Source organism: Carassius carassius, chromosome 21 (assembly GCF_963082965.1).
Source record: "Carassius carassius chromosome 21, fCarCar2.1, whole genome shotgun sequence".
NCBI lineage: Eukaryota > Metazoa > Chordata > Actinopteri > Cypriniformes > Cyprinidae > Carassius > Carassius carassius.
The window spans coordinates 11,738,009-11,759,089 of NC_081775.1; the positions used below are offsets into that span (position 1 = coordinate 11,738,009).

At 34.8% G+C, this 21,081-nt stretch overlaps 1 protein-coding gene across 1 annotated transcript; it reads right to left on the bottom strand.

Annotated features, from left to right (window-relative positions):
* Nucleotides 1–944: 944 nt before the first annotated feature.
* LOC132097540 (olfactomedin-like protein 2A) lies at nt 945–19,905 on the bottom strand. Its single transcript, XM_059503325.1, has 8 exons — nt 19,602–19,905; nt 7,579–7,842; nt 5,609–5,716; nt 5,338–5,517; nt 4,988–5,255; nt 3,039–3,284; nt 2,152–2,337; nt 945–1,672 (listed from the first exon to the last, which is right to left on the bottom strand). Exons 1-8 carry the CDS (start codon nt 19,668–19,670, stop codon nt 1,068–1,070), a joined length of 1,926 nt encoding a protein of 641 aa, XP_059359308.1. The 5' UTR covers nt 19,671–19,905; the 3' UTR covers nt 945–1,067.
* Between the last annotated feature and the right edge of the window lie 1,176 nt (nt 19,906–21,081).

Sequence of the window (21,081 nt, forward strand, 5' to 3'; positions counted from 1 at the left end):
ATTTATGGTTGCTTACTGTATTGTATTACACACAGTAAATTACAGAATGTAAAACATTGCATTTGGCATTAGCAAATCCTTATACAGCAATTGATTTAAGAGTAAGTTTATTGGAATAATTTTACACAAATGTTGATATTTTACACATAAATGCAACATACAAAACATTGTAACTCATCCAGGAGTAATCCTAAGTAACCATGACTATAATATTAAATATCTGAGGATTTTTTTTTATATATTTTTTTACGTTTTATAATAGGAATATTGTAACAACTTATTCTTGGAATTATTTACAATGAGAATGAAATACTTTACAAAATGAATAGCTAAAATAATGAAATGAAATAATGTACATTAAGAGATAGCCTAATATTTAGCAGGTTTTGTAAGAATAAACATTACTACATAACACTGTGCAAAATCATTTAGGATACAATTTATGTTTGTTCAAGATCCTTAACTGTACCATTGTTTTTTTTTTTTTTTTTTTTTTACTGTGCTAAACATTGGGGCCTGATTATGAGCTACATAAAAATGAGACATGCATTGCCTTAAAGTCCTCAAACTGCTGAGGGTAAAAATATATTCTCAAATCATGTGGACTCGTTTTTAGGGAAGCTTATTTCTGTCATGCAATAAAAATATAAAAGATAAATGCGACCTTTCATTTTTTATTTATTTATTTTTGCAGTACTGTCTTTACTCAGAATTCTGAGTTTATATCTTGTGCTTATGACTTCTTTCTTGGAATTCCATGTTTCTTTCTAGCAAACTTTGAGTTTAACTTGGAATTCTGAGTTTATATCTTACAATTCTGTCTTTTTTCCATAGTATTCTAGACTTTTTTTTAAGATGCCTGACCACACGCACATGCACAGTTTTGAGAAAAAAGTAAATCGTGTGATGTAAACTCAAACTGAGTAAATGATCACATTAAACTTTTTAATATTTTTTTTCTGCTTCCATAGTTTAACACTTCATGTTAAATCACCATACCAATAAAGAAAGCAATGTGCTCCCATAAATGGTGTATTTCCCTATGCAATCAGATTTTAGACAGAACTTCACTGGCCCACAAAGTGAATATTGTAGGTCAGCTGATGCCCATTGTCCCAGGCATACAGCACCTTATCTTTGGGACTGTAGTCCACTTGGGTCACAAAAGCATACTCGTTAGTGAACGGCAAACGTGGAGCGGCCTCTGTGTTTGTGTGCGTATCGTAGGCATACGAAATCTCACCCTCTTTCTGGTTGTAGACGTCAACGGCGTACAGCACTCCACACACGATGAAGCAGTTTCCGTACGAGTTGCGCTTCAGCCCAGTCCTCCATGTCGTCTCCTTCTTCATGGACAGGTCGCTTGGGTCCAGCTTGCTGATGACGATGACTTCGTGTTGCGAGTAGTCATAATCCAACGCTGGGTAGATCACCCAGAGACCGCTCTCGTCTACGGCAAAATCGATGTCTGAATGTCCTCGCCATTTCCAGGGTGTGTTGTCCTCATAGACAGCGTCATGAAGCTGAGTCCAAGCTGCCACGAAGCGCATGCGCAAGTCATATTTGATGATGTTTTTGGTGAAGGCTCTGTTGTAATAGAAGGCACCATTGTAGACCACATGGCCGGTTCCTATCCAGTTGTAGGGAAGCTTGTAGAGGTTACTCCAGCGACCTTTCATTGAGGAAGATGTTCAAAAGATCTTGATTATGATTCAGTGTGTACTGATACATTATGCATGTATAATTTATATTAGCTAATAGCTACACAGTCCATCCTGGCCATGCAGCAATATTCTCAACTCCATAGTGGGAGGAACTGACCAAAAATGAATTGTGTTCACTGATAGCATTTTTTGTTGGCTATCTGCAACACCTGATTCACGAAAGAAATTATGCAAATTATTAATAAAATATTCTCTGAATGCCATTTTTGCAGTGCAATTCTCCATCTTGCAGGTTAATTTCGAATGCTGGGTTTGATTATAGCACTTTTACATTAGCAGTATAGCATTAATTTAAATCAAAAACATTAAATATTTTAACTACTCATGGTACAGCCTTGAAGTGGTTGGTGCATGGTTAGTAAACAAGAACCATAAAAGTGGCAGAAATCTTTAGTAAATTTGGCCCTCTTTGTTTTGCTCTTTTTACCTTGTTTGAAATTCTCCAGGTTGCGGAACTCCACCAGGTTATTGCCGTAGTAATAGTTTGTAACGTAGATCTTGTTGTCTTTGGCCACTGGGTCCTTCATCCAGGCTCCTTCATTCCGTCCATAGCTGTGATGCTTCTCTGGCATCTCCACTGACGCCAATGTGCCCTCACAGTCTAAAGATTTACCTATTCAAAGAAATAAATATGGGCACACATATACCACGAATAAAATATGGAAATAAAAAATAAACTGTTTGAATAGATAAATACATATATAAAAAATACCTTTTAAATGTTTGGGTCAGTAAGACGTTTTAATGTTTTTGAAAGAAGACTCTAATGTTCACCAAGGCTACATTTATTTACCGTAATCATACATACAGCAAAAAAGTAATACTGTGAAATCTTTATTACAATTTAAAATAACTGTTTTCTATTTTAATATATTGTAATTTATTTCTCTGATGCTAAGCTGATTTTGTTTATTTATTTATTTTTTTCCAGTAAAGGACTGACAAAGCATCACAAAGGAGGAAACCCAGTCTCTGGTGAATCCATGAGTTCTAGACTTAAGGCAGTCATTGCCTGCAAAGGATTCTCTCAAAATATACATAAAAAATACATATTTATTTGTCCAAATACATTTGAACCCCTTAAAATTGGGGGACTGTTTATAAAAATGTTTGTAATTCCTAAGCATTTGATATTTTTGTTCAACCCCTTGAATTAAAGCTTAAAGTCTGCACTTCAATTTCATTGATTGTTTTATTTTTATCATTTTGTTCTGGTGGCATACAGAGCCGAAATGATAAAAAATTTGTCAGTGTCCAAATATATATGGACCTGACTGCACACACACATATATAAAATAAATAAATAAATCATACCCGCTTTGTGCAAGTGTGTATTTCCTCCACTGCCTACTGGTTTCTCTGGTGCTGCTGTGGACAAGGTTGAATTCATGATGGGCACTTCACTGGTGGTTGCTAGTGTGGTGCTTGTTGTTGTCACAGAGACAAGCGTAGTGGTTGTTATTGGCAGTATAGTTGATGTTATTTCAGACTCTTCCAAAACTAGCTTGGAGCCTCTTTTGTCCTCGGTTAGGTGGCCAGTGTGGGTTTTGGCAGAGTTCTCTGAAAAGAGCATAAGGAGAAAGCCAGGGAGGGTTTGAAAGGCAGATTACAATTCTTGGCCTGAAGTTTCACCCCGAGCATTTCAGATTCCTCACATCAAAAGAATTAATAATGAGATGTTTCACTCGAAGAAACTTCCTGCATTGTAACCCAGTCTCTGCCTGCAACGCTTGGAATCGACATTCCTACACTGAGCCCATTTCATCTCATGCCATATACAACAGATCTCCGTAAAACAATGTCAGCGGAGAGACCCTAATCTGAGCCTTCTCTTCCTGCACTGTGGGAGCGTCTGGAACATTAAACCTGGACATGAGCACAGGACATAAGTATATCAGATATTCCTACACACTCCATCACTGCTATCTGTCATTGAAGGACACAGGGCCAGTACTGTAATAGTTTTGGACACCTCAGCAAACTTATGATTATTTTCTCTTCCCTGCATGTCACTGTTTTATATTTGGTTCTGGAAAGCAATGGGAATGATTTCATCCCAGAGGAAAGCTCTTGCTGATATTGTTGATGAAATAAGAAATACAGAGCAGCATTTTGCTAAAATAACTCAAGTTATTGCCTCTCAGGAGATGCATTTATTACCCAAGAAGAAATTATGGGTCCACTATACTGTAGATTTCAGGTCCAGATTCATGAGAAGGGAACCACCTTTTCCTAACCACGGGTTATTCTGGTGTTTACAATTAAGGATTTTAATGAGAAATAAAATATAAGAGGGAAAGGATTGCAGAGGAATTTTATTGTCGGATATGTTGGAGATCCAGTCGAGAGGCTCTTGAAATATAAACTATAAAACGCTTCTCTTGACTTTCTGCTCTTGTACCTCCTGTACCTCATAAGGGGCACTGGAACATTTTAAAGCCTGAGCTTTTTAACAAATTTTAACAATTTTTGACAAATTTTAAACTATTATTTGGTGATGGTGATTTCCAAAAAATGCTGCCACAATAACGCATGTTGCTAAATTCTGGAATACACTACATGACTTTTGCCCAGATTTGTGCCCCGATTTACAGGCTACTGTAGACAAGTTGACGACCTGAGTTCAATTCCTGTCTCAAGGTCCTTTGCGGATTCCACTCCCCTCTCTCCATCCAGTGCTTTCCTGTCTGTGCTCTACCGTCCTGTCCATTAATGGCATAAAAAGCCTAAATTCAACTTTAAAGAAATCTGGTCAGATTTGAAAAGTTGTGTAGTGTATTCCAGCTTTAAGGTATTTTGCTAAAGTATTCTTGGTGGTTGCTTGGGTATTCTGGGGCCAGTTGTGTAAACTTTGTGTAACTTAATTTACTATGTTAAGACAGTGAATGAAGTACGAGTCTAATCAACTAGCAGTTCGCCAAGGGCTAATCAGTCTTATGCTTTAGATTCTACTTGGACTCATAATCATACCATCATACACTACGTGATTTGCTATATGTATTCTGTCAAATCAATCTATAGATTGGCTCTGACTTTCAGCAACTAGTGTCGACTTCTCCAGAATGTCAGTTGGAACAAAAACTGGGCAAAAGTTTGTTAATGTGTTCTGAATAGTTGCCTCAAGTCTCTATGATGTTCAAGAATATAGAAGTGTTTCACCCATTTTATCACCCAGAATAAATGCAATTGCTTTTGGCCCTACACGGAGGTGGTTTTCAGAAAGCATTAATTGAACACAGATGTGATGTGCACGGTCTCCATACCTCTCTCTCCTCTCCCTGCTGAATGTGACTCAGAGTCATCTGTCTTGGATGCTTTGTAGTATGTGATCCCCCTGATGACTCCTGTCTGGTGCACTAAGGGCTTGGTTTTGCTGGTAGGGTCTGGCCTCACAGGTTTTGATGCTTTGGCAGGAGCCTCTTTCTTGGGCTTGACGGGTTTCTCTTTTGGCTGTTTGGGTGGAGGTTTGACAGCTGCGGGTTTCTTGTTGGGTGGTTTTATGACCTCCTTGGACTTTTTACTCTCCGTGCCCTGGGATCATACAGTTTTAATTTACAAGGCTGGTTTTGTACATTTGTGTGTGTGCCATTGTGGCAGAGAGAGTGTGTGTTACCTGTGCTTTACTGTCAGAGGTTGCATCTTTTTGCAGCAGCTGTAGTCCCAGGCTGGAGATCTCTTTCTTGATGCTCACCATGATGTCAGAGTAGTTCTCGTAGCGCTTCAACTGATTGGACAGATTTACTACGCTGTCCCTCACAAACTCATTCTCCCTGGTAAGGTTTGTCTTTATGGTCTATGAAGAGATTGTCAGAATAGTATCATACTTCTGTCAGCTGAAGCTTAACTGATGTTTCACATTCAAATCTGATCAGTCAGATGGTTACCTCTTCTAGTGTGTTCATCTGAGTCACAACCTTGTTCATGTAGGCATGGACTTTCATCAGATCCATACTGTACAATGTTCCTTCCAGCAGATCCACCATGGAATGGAGCTGGACACAAACACAGAAAAATAAAGAATGATTCTTTGAGCCAGTGTGATATTTGATATGAAAACACACTGCATTTATGCTTCAAGGAATATTAATTGGGATGGCTTTTGGATATTGCACCTGAATTTCACTTTGGATAAAAGGATTGGAGTGTTTTCTTGCCATCAGAGTGTATAGGATGAACACTAGATATTCTTTGATACTCTATCTTTAGCTGACGTGTGTATGTTTCGGGTTAGGCTCAGTGGACAGCATCTAATGCATGCAGCTGATTACCACAGAAAATAAGTTTGACCTTTTGGGTTTGGAAAAATAAACAAAAAAATTGTGTCAGAGTTTTTTAGCTCTTGTTGGGCAAAATGATTTTCTGTTGTAATCGACCGCATCTGTTCCATGCTTTCCATTATGATAAAATCATTTTTATTCTCAGTAGATTCTCAAGTTTGGCAACTTTTGATAAACACTGTAGAAATTCAGGCCTGAACATCCAAAAAATTTCAAAGTACAATCTAAACATCTTTAAAAATGCCAAATTAAGAAAAAAACTTTTCATTCAACTCTGAGCATCTTAAAAGTGGCAAATTAAAACATTAACATCTTTAAAAAATAATAATAATAATCCAGACCATATTAATATCTCAACATGTCAAAGTATGGCCTAAGCATCTCATAAAATGACAAATTAAATCCTTAAAGTATTAAAAAGTAAGTCACGGAAATGTCAAAAGTCTGAAGCCTGGAAAAATTCCATAAAAGGGATAATTCACGCAAAAATTAAAACTAACCCATGATTTACTCACCCTCAAGCCAGGAGTATATGACTTTCAGATTAACACAGAGTTATATAAAAAAAAATGTCCTGGCTTTATAATGGCAGTGAATGGCTGTTGATATTCAGTAGTCCAATAAAACTCCAATAAAGTGCATCCATCCATCATTAAAAAAAGTGCTCCACAGGTAAAAGTAAAATGGTTCTAGTGAGACTATTTCCTACGTCATCCGCTGGAACGCCACTCTCTCGTGAACATGCATACGTCAGTCAGTGGAAGCTACAGATTAAGTTTTATAAAGTTTTAAACATTTATATTTTTCTTACACAAATACATCAAGCCCTTATGATGGATAGATACACTTTATTGGACTTCTCTTGGACTATTGAATATACACTGCCATTATAAAGCTTGGAGGAGCCACAACATTTTTAAAATATCTTAAATGAGATTGTATTCATCTGAAAGAAGAAAGTCATATAGACCTAAGATAGCTTGAAGGTGAGTAAATCATTTTGAGGGGAACTATCCCTTTAAATATGCCAAATTCAGGTCTGAATGAATATTTTGTAAAATTTTAAAGTAAGTACAACCTAAGGCCTGAACCTCTTATAAATTTGTGTTACACCACAACAGCTTGAGACTGTGTATAGTAACATGTCAAAGTGAATTTTCCAAATCCACTTGTACTGTTGTTGGAAGTAGCTTTTTCAATAAAGTAGTTTTGTTAAATAAAATTAAAATTCATGAAATGGTGATGGCCAACCTCAAAATGTAAACTAAATAAGGACTGCTTTATGTTAAATTTATTTAAATAATTTAGCAATTTTTGTAATGGTTTTACTAATGTGTGTCTAAATACTTTTTAAATAAATACTTTTTGGTCTACTACAATAACTACAACTAGCTGTAGTTATACATTTTACAGATTTGTTGATGTGCCAGTATCCAAAATCCCTATTTTAGTGCTTTTATAAAAAGTTCAGGACCTCGATTTATATTCTATTGGTGTCACTAAAGCATGAAAAAAATGCTTTAGTGAAAATGCTCAAAATCCCAGGATCCTGACCTGGGAAAAATGTTGATTTTTACCTTAAGTAGTTCAGGAGCTTGTTTCCTGAGTTTTTCCGTTCTCCATTCATTCTCACATGGGTTGAGTGAGGAGGGAGGAGCCGTGCAGGAACATTTACAGTCGGAGCCTGAGCTGACCGTCTCCACCGTGTAAAAATCATCCACTCGCAAGCTTCCGTCACGGAGCCTGGTGCAAGCCTCAATGCTCAAGGGCCGCATCACACACTTACAGCGGCAGTCTGAACCCTCAGATATCATCCTGACTGGCTCCGGCTCACCGAAAATCTGACAGAGAATTATTGAAATAAGTTTCTTATGTTCACCAAGGTATTGATTTAATAAGAAACTAAAACAGTAAAAAACAGTAGTGTTGTAAAATATTATTACAATTTAAAATAACTGTTTTCCTATTGTAACACTTAAAAAAAATTCAATTTATTCCTGTGATGACAAAATTGATCCCCCCACCCCCCAGAATTTTCACATTTAGGATTTAATGATGAATAAAAATATCAAAAGAACAACATTTATTTGATGTTTTGAAATCTTTTGTAACTATGTAAGAGACTTTTTACTGTCACCTTTGATTAATATATAAATATTTCATTTGTATTATATATATGAATTATATTATACTATTATACTAGTTATATGAAGTATAATATACTATATGGATTAATTCTTATCATAACCAGTCTGTACATCAAGATCAAACTAAATCCTTCAAGTGCCAGTGGAATGACATGTGGTGCAATTGGGAACAAAACAAGAGTTTAATCCTTTCATGTCCCTCTTAAATCATCGGTTTAAAGCTTTTCTGCACTTTAGTATATGATCAAGCGAAAAGCTGCTAATTTACGTGGAAGAGTGTAACTGTCTTTGCCTGTCGGCTTGAGCCATGATGCTCTGGAAGTGATCAGCCGTTACACTGTGGCCCATGAGGAACCCACTGCAGTGAAACTTTACCAGGTCCTGTAACATCTGTCCACAATTTGAACTCCCTACCTTTACACACATACTTTTACTTGATGGATCTATGCCATTTTACATCCATTTCAAATCTTATCTCTAGTTCCAAGTTACACAACACACATAAAAATCTATCTAGTATCTGCATTTTATGAATCAAGACCACTACCTTTGGAGAAGACACAGAAAAATACTTTTTTTGTTTTCTCTCTCTCTCTCTCTCTCTCTCACGCACGCATCTGTTGTCAGTTAGCGCTAACTTTTACCATGGCACTGGCTTTGAAGACAGCCTGGGGCTTGAGATTCCCATAAATTCAGCCCAGTGATGGGACCTGAGTGGATTTGCGCCTTCTCTCATAAACAACTTGTTTTTAAACCACATCCTGCAGCACCTCGCAGTTTGACTGAACATCTCTCATTTCTCAATAAGAGCCTCACATGACATCAGTGGGTTACATGTGAATATCATTTATAGAACATGTACTTGCGCCATAAAGCTATAATTGGACAGATATGAGGCTTCATAAAAGCCAGGTGTTGTTGAATATGGAGGATGACCATATATGGTGCCGCGCTCTCCAAGAAGTCAGCCACATGTTCTTCAAAAAGCTGCTTTCGTAATACCTACCTGACACTGACTAATAAATCCAGCTTCATGAACAGTAGCAGTAAAAGCGAAAAGACTATGTGGAGCCACAGGGGCAGAACACACAGAACGGACGATACGCAATGATGTCATACAATTGAAAAAGTAGTAGTAAATGATGCACAGATGTGCTGTTTTTTTCTCGTACTGCCAAAACAATTTACTGCTGTCGAGTATGTAGTGAAGACAGAAGCGTAGGAACAATCTGAAAAGTTACAAGACATTATTTGCTTGGCTCATGAATATGAATTAGCTCTATTGACAGAAGCTTTTTTTTTTTTTAAGACACAGTACACCCCAATATTATTAATTCTGTCATTATTTATTCACACTCCTGTTGTTGTAAAACTTTATGACTTTCTTTAGTCTGTGGAACAAAATTAGATATTCTCAATGTTTCATCAGTTTTTGAAAGTCAATTGGGACCGAAATTGGTTTGGAATGACATGAGGCAGAGTAAACCACTACAATCTCAAGGATGGCTTCGGTGTATTTACTTTCCTTTCTGATAAGCATTAATACAATAAAGACAGTATGACCCTGCATACAAGTTGAAACACTATGTCCTACTGTATTTGATTGACATGTGGCTCTGCCTCCATCTAACAGTGGCCCTTTTGCTCTCTGACTGTTTGCCCAAAGAGCTCAGGCCTGTCATCTGTCTGTACTGAGATTTAGAGGTCTCTATTAATGCCCAGCCACGGCACATGTGGAACTGTTTATAACTTCATTATAAGATCCGCTCCGTCTTTGAGACATCCATTTGTCTGATCTCGAAACTGCCACATGGTTGGGTACAGTGAGTCTAAAGGCTCCCCAGGGTAAAGGGACCTTTTGGGTTTTTTCCACTCTCTAAACACTAAACAGCAAATAAAGACACTACAGTGCTTTCCTAAACATCTGTTTGTTGTTATGTGCTGCAAGATTGTCCTGAACCATAAGGTCATCATGAGTAAAGGTTGCTAATGAGGTGATTTGATGTTTTTTTTTATTTTTTATGTTGTCTCATAAGAATCCCTGGAAGAAATTCTAACATACATTTCAAAATCTTGTACATTAAATATGTACTTTATTAGTAATTATCAAATTAATGAAAAGATATCTGGAGTAAAATGGTAAATTATGCTTGTTAAAGGACCCCCCACGCCCCAGATAAAAATGGCATCCAAAAAAAAAAAAAAAGAACCAAAACACCACCAAAAACACTGAAAGGAGGAATAATAAAGAATACCCACTAAAAGGTAAGTAAATTAAAAGTAAAAAAGGTGGTAAATCATTTGCTGATATTGTTATTCTGTGCGTAATACAATAAAATAGAATTGCATTTAATTTTTAATTTATTTATAATTGAATAAAATAATAAATGCTATATTAACAGCATAAGATGACAGATTTTCAATTCTCACATGAAACCATATATATATATATATATATATATATATATATATATATATATATATATATATACCGGTATATGTGTTTAGAGTTAACAGAAACGTAATTAAGTAGCTGTAAGTAGCTTATAAACTGAAACCATCTGCCAAATGAATAAATGTAGTTCTCAATCTCAACTTTACACTCAATCCAGTTAAAATGCAAAGGCAAACCAGTTAATTAACTGACTGTTCAGATTGAAAATCTTAATAACATGGCTTAAAGTCCAAGTCCTTCTGAAGAATTTAATCATAGTTCCATGACAACCACACAATAACTCACACGGGGTGCCACACAAAACCTGAGTGACAGTCAGCTTGAAGAGGAAGGATTTAATAAAGCTCTGCTGTTCTTTTGTGTAAGCTCAGACTGATAGGGGGCATTAAAAAGATTTAGTCTGACAGTAATTTGCCCAAATTCTCAAAAACACATTTCATCCTCTGTTGAAATTACCCCAGAGTGGCTTCCATTTTTCAAGCGAGTTAATTTGGTGAAAAGTCCTGTAACACTTATTCAAACATATTCACAAACACACTCAGCGTCTAAAGCATAGTGGCTTTGACAATAAGGGCCCTTGTTAACCATAATGAAAGAGTTTGTTATGGTCATTTTGGTGTGTGTGCATCAAGCATCAAGGCATATTCCGTTCTTTGTATGCTCTCTATAAGATATATAATATAAGCTATAAAGTCCTAAATACTCTCTAATATGTATTATATCTATATATTGGCACCATTCATTGAGAGAGAGTCTTTAGTAAAGTTCATCTCAATGCAAAATGGACCACAAGATTAACTGGGCTGAATGAAGGATGTCATATAGATTTGGATATAACTCTATAAATGGCGTTCCAACAGTTGCAGGTCATGCAAACAAACATCTGTTATCTAAACCTGCTACTTGAACATTTGGTCTGAATGTAGTGTACCTCACAACTGACCAAACAGGGAATGGGCTGCTATATCCTGAGATAAGATCGATGTTTTTCCAAAAATACTTGACAGGAACAGTTGTCAACATTGGCTGCTTTCCCGAAAAGCCTCCTAGCCCAATACCTCATGTCTGCTGAAGCAGTTCAGGTTATGAGTCTGATCTCTCTTTCAGTGAGGTGTTGTCAATGGCTGGCTCATCCTCTTCCTTTAATCTAAGGCTTTGAAACAACACTAAAGCAAGTTTATGGCTAGTATTCAAGATGATCCCACACTAAAAGAAACATGTGAAACTGTCTAGAGCATTCTGAGATTGCAAAGATCCATCTCTTTGATGTGCACCAGAGTCACGGTTCATATCAAGTGTGCCTTCATTATTCCGCTAAACATGAATTTTTTTTTTTTTTAAATCCAGGGTCAGTTTTTGGTCCATAGGCTACTCAAGGAGGTCTGTGGATTGGTGTATAAAATTTCAAACTATGGATCAATCAATCAATCTGTAAAAAAATTATAAAATAATATTTCAAATAACTGCTTTCTGTTTGAATATATTTTAAAATGTAATTTATTCCTGTTAATTACTATTATTATTACTAGTATTATTACTCCAGACTTCATGTCATCCTTCAGAAATCATTCTTTATACTGATTTGTTGCTCAATAATTTTTATTATCAATGTTCAAAACCATTTTCCCGGTTAAATTATTTTATTTTTTTGGAAACTGTGATATGTTTCCCCCCAAAAGTTTTTTTTTTTTTTTTTTGCATTATGACTTTACTACAATGGAATGCATGATTTCTTTGATTTTTCATACACATTATATCTATATATTTGCACCATTCAGTGAGGGAGAGTCTTTAGTAAAGTTCAGTCTTAATGCAAAATGGACCACAAATACATAGAATTGTTTGGGGTTATTCCCAGGGTCAGAAAAGACTGACAGAGACAAAATAACAGATCTAGATCTGAAGACACAGTTAGACTCTCCAGCAGGACACACACAGACAGACACATGTCATTAGGACAGACGTGTCAATTAGGCCCAAACTAGCTTAGTGAGCACTTGTTGATTTTGGGGACACACAGCTACATTCCAGCTGAGCCTGTTTATGTGTCAGAGCTCTCTCAACCCAGCTAAGAGATGTGAGACGTTCTGGCTGAAGAAGTCAAACAGATGGTTCACGTTCAACAGAATCAAACAAGCTTTATTTACATCACACTGATAATAATGATAGAAGTCTTTAAGAAATGTTTAAAACTTTAGCATGTTTATATTCTCTTGTGAAAAGGAAGTACACTTTAAAGCATTCTTTTAAAGAGATGCGTACAATGGAAATAATACTTAAAAGAATATGTATATGCAATTTAAGACTTGAGTAAACTTGAGTGCTTTTTGATCAACTTAAGTAGGACTTAAGTACATTTAATATGCAATTAATATAATTATATTATCTTTGAAATACAGTTAAAATGTATAGTTGACTAAGCATTTATGGTACACTAAAATATAATATATAACATATAAAACAATTTCTAGGGAAAATTGTATGTCCTATATATTTGCAAATGCACATTTGTAAAGTTACAGTGTAGTACATTTAAAATATATTAACTTTAAATGTAATATCAAATAACACACTACAGTTCAAATTATAATCAAGTATTTACATGTGTTTTAATCTTTTAGTCAATGCATCAAAATAAGTCTACTTCTTTACAACTCGAGAAAAGATTATTAAAACACATTATTACAGTGGACAGGTGCACTGACTAACTGGAGAACGATTGAGACACACCCATAGTTCATAAATCTAACTGGATGCTATTTATAGTTGCCAGACAGCTTGTGACACTAATATAGATTGTATAATGGCTTTGGACATGGCTTGCTCAATCAGAATTTAGCATCAAAACTCATTCTATAGCTAAAAAGGAGTTAAAAATGTAAAGAAATTAAACTAATTTGATGATTTAACATTATAATTTATTTGAAAATGAATGCCGAGAAGCCAAATGTTTAACGCAAAGCTGCTTCAAATAGTTCATGCTGGCAAATAAACATTAACCAAACATCATCTGTTGTGGCAGGCCACGAGTTATTATAGTGCTTGATGGACAGTAGCTGCCAAAAGAAGGGCCATTAAAAGTCCAGATTTTGCTCACCACACACCCAGTGTATTTCCTGTTCATTCAAAGATCAGGTCTTATGTAAAGGTCTATATAAAAGAAGACTGGCATTGTTGCAGCATTCTGCGGTTCACTGTCTGGTCTGGATTAAAATATGACAGCCCTTCAGCTGTGATGGCCATCATTACCGTGATTAAATGGGACGCAGATGTTCCCGGTTACTCCTGGTTTAAATCTTGTGGTAGAAGTGTTACGACACTTTTATAAACGGGAACTGCCTCAATCTTTGATTGGCATTGTGTGAGGTTATGTCCCATGAACTAAAACCAATAGTGTTTGTAATGAACAAAACACAGCGGCTGACTTTTCTATGCTACTATTCCCTTTAAGCATCAACCCTATCATTCCATCATATATATATAATATCTTTAAATATCTATAATCATTAATATTTTGTGATATTTGGTGAATATCATAAATGTGTTTTTATTTGTAAATATTTCTATCTATCTATCTATCTATCTATGTATATATAGGCATTTATTTATATATATTAATATATTTAAATATATCATTAAATTATTCAGTTATTATTAATTTTTTATTAAAATAATGATTAAGATTTGTATACTCTGCTGTTTTAGTATATTTTCATATACAGTTATAGTTTTTCTAAATATTATTTCATTTTATTTCAGACAGTATTAATTTTAATTTTAGCAATTTCATTATCTGCTTTTGTCACTTTTATTGGATTTTTTTTAAAATATTTTGATTTAGCTTGAATTTCAGTTTTAGTAATTTTTGCACTTCTATTAAAATTGGTTTTTAAGTTTTGGCTTTTCATCAAATTTATATTTATATAATAATAATATAAATATATAAAATATAAAAATATAACCAAATCAAGTCAACATCTAACACATACCACACATGATTTTAATGCACCAAATGCTGATTTTAATGCACTTCACCTTCTTTTAATGCACCACCTTAGTTAAGGCATACATACTAATAGTAACTGTACAGTGAATGAGAAGAAAGGGAAAGAAAAGGGCAAAAAAAGAAAGAGAAAAGAAAAAGGAAAAAAGAAAAAAGAGGGGAAAAGAAAAAAAAAAAAATTGCACACTGACACAGAAACTAGGAGAGGTGTGGTATGTGGTGGGTGTGTGTCACACGTGTGTGTATTGTTATTGTTGTTATTATTATTATTATTATTATTATTATCATTATTACTACAATAATTATTATTGATATCACTGTCGCCGTCAACGCAAAGTGTTATAAACGCAAAGTGTTATTATCGTTAGCATTACTATTATATATATATATATATATATATATATATATATATATATATATATATATATATATATATTTTTTTTTTTTTTTTATTATTTATTATTACTATTGTTGTTATTATTATTATTACTATTACTGTTGTTGTTGTTGTTATTATATTATCATTGATATAACTATTGCAATTGTACTTTCAATACAAAATATTAGCATCATCGCCATATTTAGTATTACTATTATTACTGTTATTACTGTTGCTATTATTATTGATATAAATGTTATTATTATTATTATTATTGTTATTATTGATTTTATCAATATCAACATCATCACTTTTTTTTTTGTTAGTATGAGTACCAATACTGTTATTTTATTATCACTATTATCAATGTTATATATTATTATTATTATTGATATTACTATTGCCGTCAACACAACTTATCACCATCCGTAGTATCATTAATTTATTATTACTGTCATTGTTATTACTGATATTACTGTTACCGTCACCACTAAATAGTATTATCATTATTATACATGCTATTACTAGTTAAATACTATTTAATACTTCTACATATTACTATTATTTGTCGTTGCTGTTTTTTTTTCCATTGTTGTTATTATTACTGCTGTTTTATTGTTGTTTTTGTGTTCTGTTGTTGTGTTATGTGTTTACCTTATGTATAATAAAAAAATACAAATAATTATATTTATATATTAATTTTAACTTATATTATTATTATTATTAATTTCATATTTTATGTTTAATTTTATCTTTGAATTTTTTTTTATAGTTTATTTTTTATTTATTGTAAGTTAACAATAACACTGTATACACATGTATTCAAGTGTAAAAAAAAAAAATATGCGTTTTACTTCGATTTTTACATCCTGTCAGGTATTATATCAAAAACATTATAATAATAATAAAAACAACTCTACTAGATGGCAAATGAGCGCCTAAATAACAAATAAATTTGTCACACTGGTTTGTGATTTTTAAGGTTTCACTCAGTTTTCAGTTAATTATCCCACATTAATAACAGGTTTTGTTATCACAGCCCTGTCTGTGCGGTTTTAACCTCCTGACCTCTTCACACATTTAACCAACAACAAAGACATTAAAAAATATTCACAACATTATACCATTAGTTAGGGTTACTGAGTAGGTGACTATCATTTACAGAGTCAAGACCTCTCTCTCTCTCTCTCTCTCTCACACGCACACACACACACACACACACACACACACACATAAGAGGGTAGGGCATGTTTCTGTGGGACTGACAGGGCTGCTCTTAAGTGCTACAGCTGTGTAAGCAGACATATATTGTTTTTAACCCCAGCAGAACTCGACTCCAATTACCATACTAGGCATTGTGCCCAAAACACACTGACACACCCAATCAGGGTCAGTTTAGAAACAAATGTCTTGGTTTTCTGAGGAAATGACGGTGGTTCTGTCTGTCCAAAAACTTTATTGAAGGACATCTGTCTCTGGTTGTATCAGCTGCACTGTTAACACAGCTGAGGTTTTGATAAACTCAATCATCTGAGTCCAAAACAAGGTCAGACAGAACAAAATCAACAGTGTGTTCGGGCTACTTCACAATTCAGGTGTTTTATGGTGTCTTGTAGGGCTGCAACTAACGATTATTTTGATAATCGATTAATCTGTCGATTATTTTTACGATTAATCGATTAATCGGTTTATGTACTTATATTTTAGTTTTTTCCATTTTTTCCCCAAGTAAATTATAATAAATGGTCTTTATCATTCAGCATAGATTTAAGAGATTGTAACCATTTTGCACTGTCATATCCTCATCAAAAATATACCTGGAGTTGTTTTATTGTGTTAGTAATCCTTTGTCGAACTCTTCTGCAATCAGAACACTGACCCATACTCTAGCAAATTTCACAAGGAGATTTCAAATAATGTTTTCACCATGGCAGTCCTTAGAGCTCCTAAAGTAGTTTAACATCCCGAACGAAGCTTATTAAGGAATCTTTCCGAACATATTTTCACGAAAAATAAGGATAAAAAAGAATAAAATTGCAGTGCATTGTATTTTATTATTTACTGGGAAACAGCTTTATAGCTTTTGCTGTGAAATTGTAAACAATCCTTCAAAAAAAGTGCCAATGGCATGAAACCTGAATGGAACTCACAATTTAAAGTAAAATCCATCAGAAGGTTGTCCAGAAAAAAAATAGGACACACACAAAAAACCTGCTGTGTGAAAAAGAGCAGTGAATACTTAGAAAATAAGTGCATTTCAAATATCTACATTTACCTCTCTCATTCAGTCATAATTAGGCTGCACGACTGAATTTTGAACTGGTAAACGACAAACTGATCACAGAACATGTTTGTAAAGCTTTAAATGTTAACTGTTAAAAAGCAATGTTATCAGCTTTTACGACTAAACATTTGCAAACAACATTGTACTGGAGAATCTGCACAAATGAAAGTCTTAGGGGCCGTTCACAAATCGCGCCTAAAAACGCTAGGCGCGCCACTTTCTCCTCCTTTCCAAAGCGCTCGGGCAGAAGCGCCCCTGAGGCGTCTGCCTTTGCTAAGCAACCATGACGTGCTCTCTCCTTGAAGAAGCGGAAATTTCAGCAAAGGATAAATGGATTTGCAGCTCAAAAAATCGCTTGCAGTAGCTCTGCTACTAAATTTATTTCAAAATGGAAATCCATATACAACTATGATCAGCTGTTCCTTTCATCTTGACTGAGCTTTTAACGTTGTTACGGGAAAGGATGAAGCTGATTGGTTAGTTCTTGTCACATGACCCGCGGTGCGGTTGCGGCATTCGGAAAAGTTTAAATGTTTTTAACTCGATGCGGTGCGGTGTTGGAAATAACGAACTTGAGAGCGCAAAAGACGCGATATGTGAACGTCCCCTTAAACAGTGCAGTAGTGCAGAGTTTACAGGTTACTCTACTTTTTTAAAGGCTCAATGTAAAGTACTCCCACATCACGCTGAATGACATGGCTGCAGAGACGCTGTTCGGGAAGCACGTGACATAAAACAAGGCCAGCTATTGGCTATTCGCTACTTCTCCTGTTGTACTGGCTGAGTAAAACCTCCGGTGGCTCATTACTGCCACACTTTGGTCACCGCAGATTTGAAATATGCACGAAATGAGCCGCTTACGGCAAATAAAAGTTATTTAGCAACGAATCGATGACTAAATTAGTTGACAACTATTTTAATAATCGATTTTAATCGATTAAATCGATTCGTTGTTTCAGCTCTAGTGTCTTGTGCATGTAAACTATTAAAACATGCTGCTTAGCATTGTGGCCAGTTATCACAGTGTTAGCCCAAAAAGCAGGACTGGAATTACAGTAAGGTCAGGGGTCTAAAATGCCAATTAAATTTTATTGCCATGCCACCACAAGGATTAAAGATTGGAATGTTCTGGTAGTGCCAAGAGTCATTTAGGCCAGCACATATGTGCCAAAATATGTATATAACTGATTTGTTAAGTGTTGTTTGACTTATTCTAATTGTGTTGTTTGACTTATTCTGATTGATCTGTCTGTGAAACCAAGTGTGAAAACCCCCATTCTCCCCTATGAGCTTTTCTGTCCAGTTGCACACCTCTCATACTCTGTTCTGGAATGCTATGAACATGTACAAGTCTGCTGTTGGACTAAATATCAGCACTCATGAAAAGGAATTTGACCAATCAAATTCAAGGACCATAATAAACTGTTGTATTGTCACTATGTAATGTCTATAAGTTGTTTTGTTGTATTTTATTTATATCTTGGTTTTATCACCAAGGTTGCTTTTATTTGATCAAAAAACAGTACGTGACATTGTTTATTTAAAACTACTTTTTTTGGTTTCTATGTTTACAATTTTTTTTTTAATGTAATTCCTGAAACAGGCAGAGCTCAGTGTCAGATCAATCCTGAAAACATATGTTTTCTGTTTGTTTTATCAGGATACTTTGATAGAGGTCAGTCACTGCATTTATTTAAAATAGATGTTTGTAACATTATAAATATATTTACTGTCATTTATTCATCGGTTTAATGCGTACTTGCCTAAGAAATGTGTAAAAAAAAAAAAATAATAATAAATAAATAAATCAAACATTTTGAACGGAAGTGTACAATGATTTAATACAAGTTTCGTGTTCCCAGATCCTTTATTAAAACAGATTAATATTATACATTTGACCTCGTGGAATTTCACGTGTCATTGACGCTGATTACAGGATACGTCATTTCACAATCCCCAGATGAACTTCATTTTAAAATCTCACGAATTCTGCAAATACAGACACTCCCATTCATTGCTATTACAAAATCAAGAAAATGCTGTCTGCTCTTAACTATTTGGCCGCGGATTTAAGTCCAGTCTTCAACTCTGCCAAAAACACCATGCGCAACACATGGCAAGCCAATGCTAAAGATAAATGAATATAGTTCAGATGATAAATGCACTTGTCATTTAGGTTATTGCAACGAGATCGAACCAAACCGAATGAAATTATACACTAATGATAATGTGTTGGTAGTCTATTGCAAAACTGCATTTAGCATTCCAAGCTGTGCGTAAAATGTGGAGAGTTGTTCAAATTAAAAGGAAATACACATGAAACGAGTCTTACCTTGCTCATAGCTCTTGCATCTCTTGCCAAAAGCAGCACATAAGTTATAATACTTGCGTAGATCCACATTTTTCATGAATTAACCCAAGTCACTTTTATTTGCACAGCTTCCACCTGATGATATGATTCGGCGTATCTGAAAGCACCTGTATCCTCAGCCTGGAATTATGAGTCTAGGTCCACAAGAACACAGGTTTACGGCTTCATGATTACAGGTCGGTGCCATGCAGAGTTGTGTATGTTGTGACGCGCAGCTCCAGCTTTCCTCGGCGCAGATCTGTGATGAACACGCGCACGCACGCACACACACACCCACCAGCACATCTCCGACACTCTCCGTCTGCGCCAATACGAGGCGGGGAGCCGCTGGCCTGGCTGCACTTCTGTGCCACAACGACATTTATATATATTATGCGTCTGTGCAACGCTCCAAGAACATTTAAAAGTGACCGCTGACCAGTAATTATATTTCTATATTAAAAAGTTATGCGTAAGCTATTTCGTGGTAAACAGCCTAGATAACATCAAAAGGAGATCAAAAGTTATTATTATTACTAATGATCGTATTGGTGGTATTAATGTTAGAAATATTAGTGTATAACATATTAACTCTATGGTTTATATGTTCAGTGACAAATAATGGGCAACCTTCAGGTAAAGGTTTCGCTGTTGTATAGCGCCCTCTTTCGGTTTCAGGCTCATGATTATACAGCTGTGACCGAGAAGCCTCTCGCTGCAACCTGGAGAGACCGGAATGGTCCTGTGTTTTATGGGAATAAATTAAATTAATGGGATAGTTCAGCCAAAAATGAAAATGTGTTTTTTTTTTTAATAGAAGACAAAAACTCATACAGAGTTGGAACAATTTGTAAATAATGCTAATAATGATTTTTTTTCTTCTTTTTTGATTGTATAGCTTGTATTGTAAAGAAATGTTTCAACTAGGGGGAAAAAGTACACACACATTTTCAAGTAATTAATGGCTAATGTCTTGAAAAAATAAACGTGTTGAATTGCAATAACTGTAAAAAGTACATTGCACTAACAGTGCTAATAAAATGTTTAAAATGTGATGGTATATACAATATGGGTAAGAAAAAAAATCTGAACTACATTTATACAAAAATTTTATATATCTTTTTTAGCAAAATAATTATTCCTAAATTAATTATACATTTCTGCAGGTTTTTAATTAATTATTTACATGTTAAATTTAATAAAACAAGAAAATTTAAACCAGAATAAATAGGATGTCTAATAACAAATACTGTTAGTGCTGTAAATAACTCACTGATCTATTATATAAAATAACTAACAACATTTTAAAAACAATAGTCCTTGAAACCTTCCCTTTCACACAACGCTCAATATTCTTCTGTTTCTATTGTAGTGGTGTTCAGAAGAACGATTTTGCCACTGTGAATATAGTGGTACTGGTTAAAATGTGTTATTAAAGTAATTAAACAAATACATTAGTGAT

Excerpts from the sequence above, each read along its gene's own strand:
- LOC132097540 (XM_059503325.1), bottom strand. The coding sequence starts at position 19,670 with ATGTGGATCTACGCAAGTATTATAACTTATGTGCTGCTTTTGGCAAGA. Across the intron at positions 7,843-19,601 it reads ATGCAAGAGCTATGAGCAAG|ATTTTCGGTGAGCCGGAGCC; the intron begins GTAAGACTCGTT and ends ATTCTCTGTCAG. Across the intron at positions 5,518-5,608 it reads AGATGAACACACTAGAAGAG|ACCATAAAGACAAACCTTAC; the intron begins GTAACCATCTGA and ends ATCTCTTCATAG.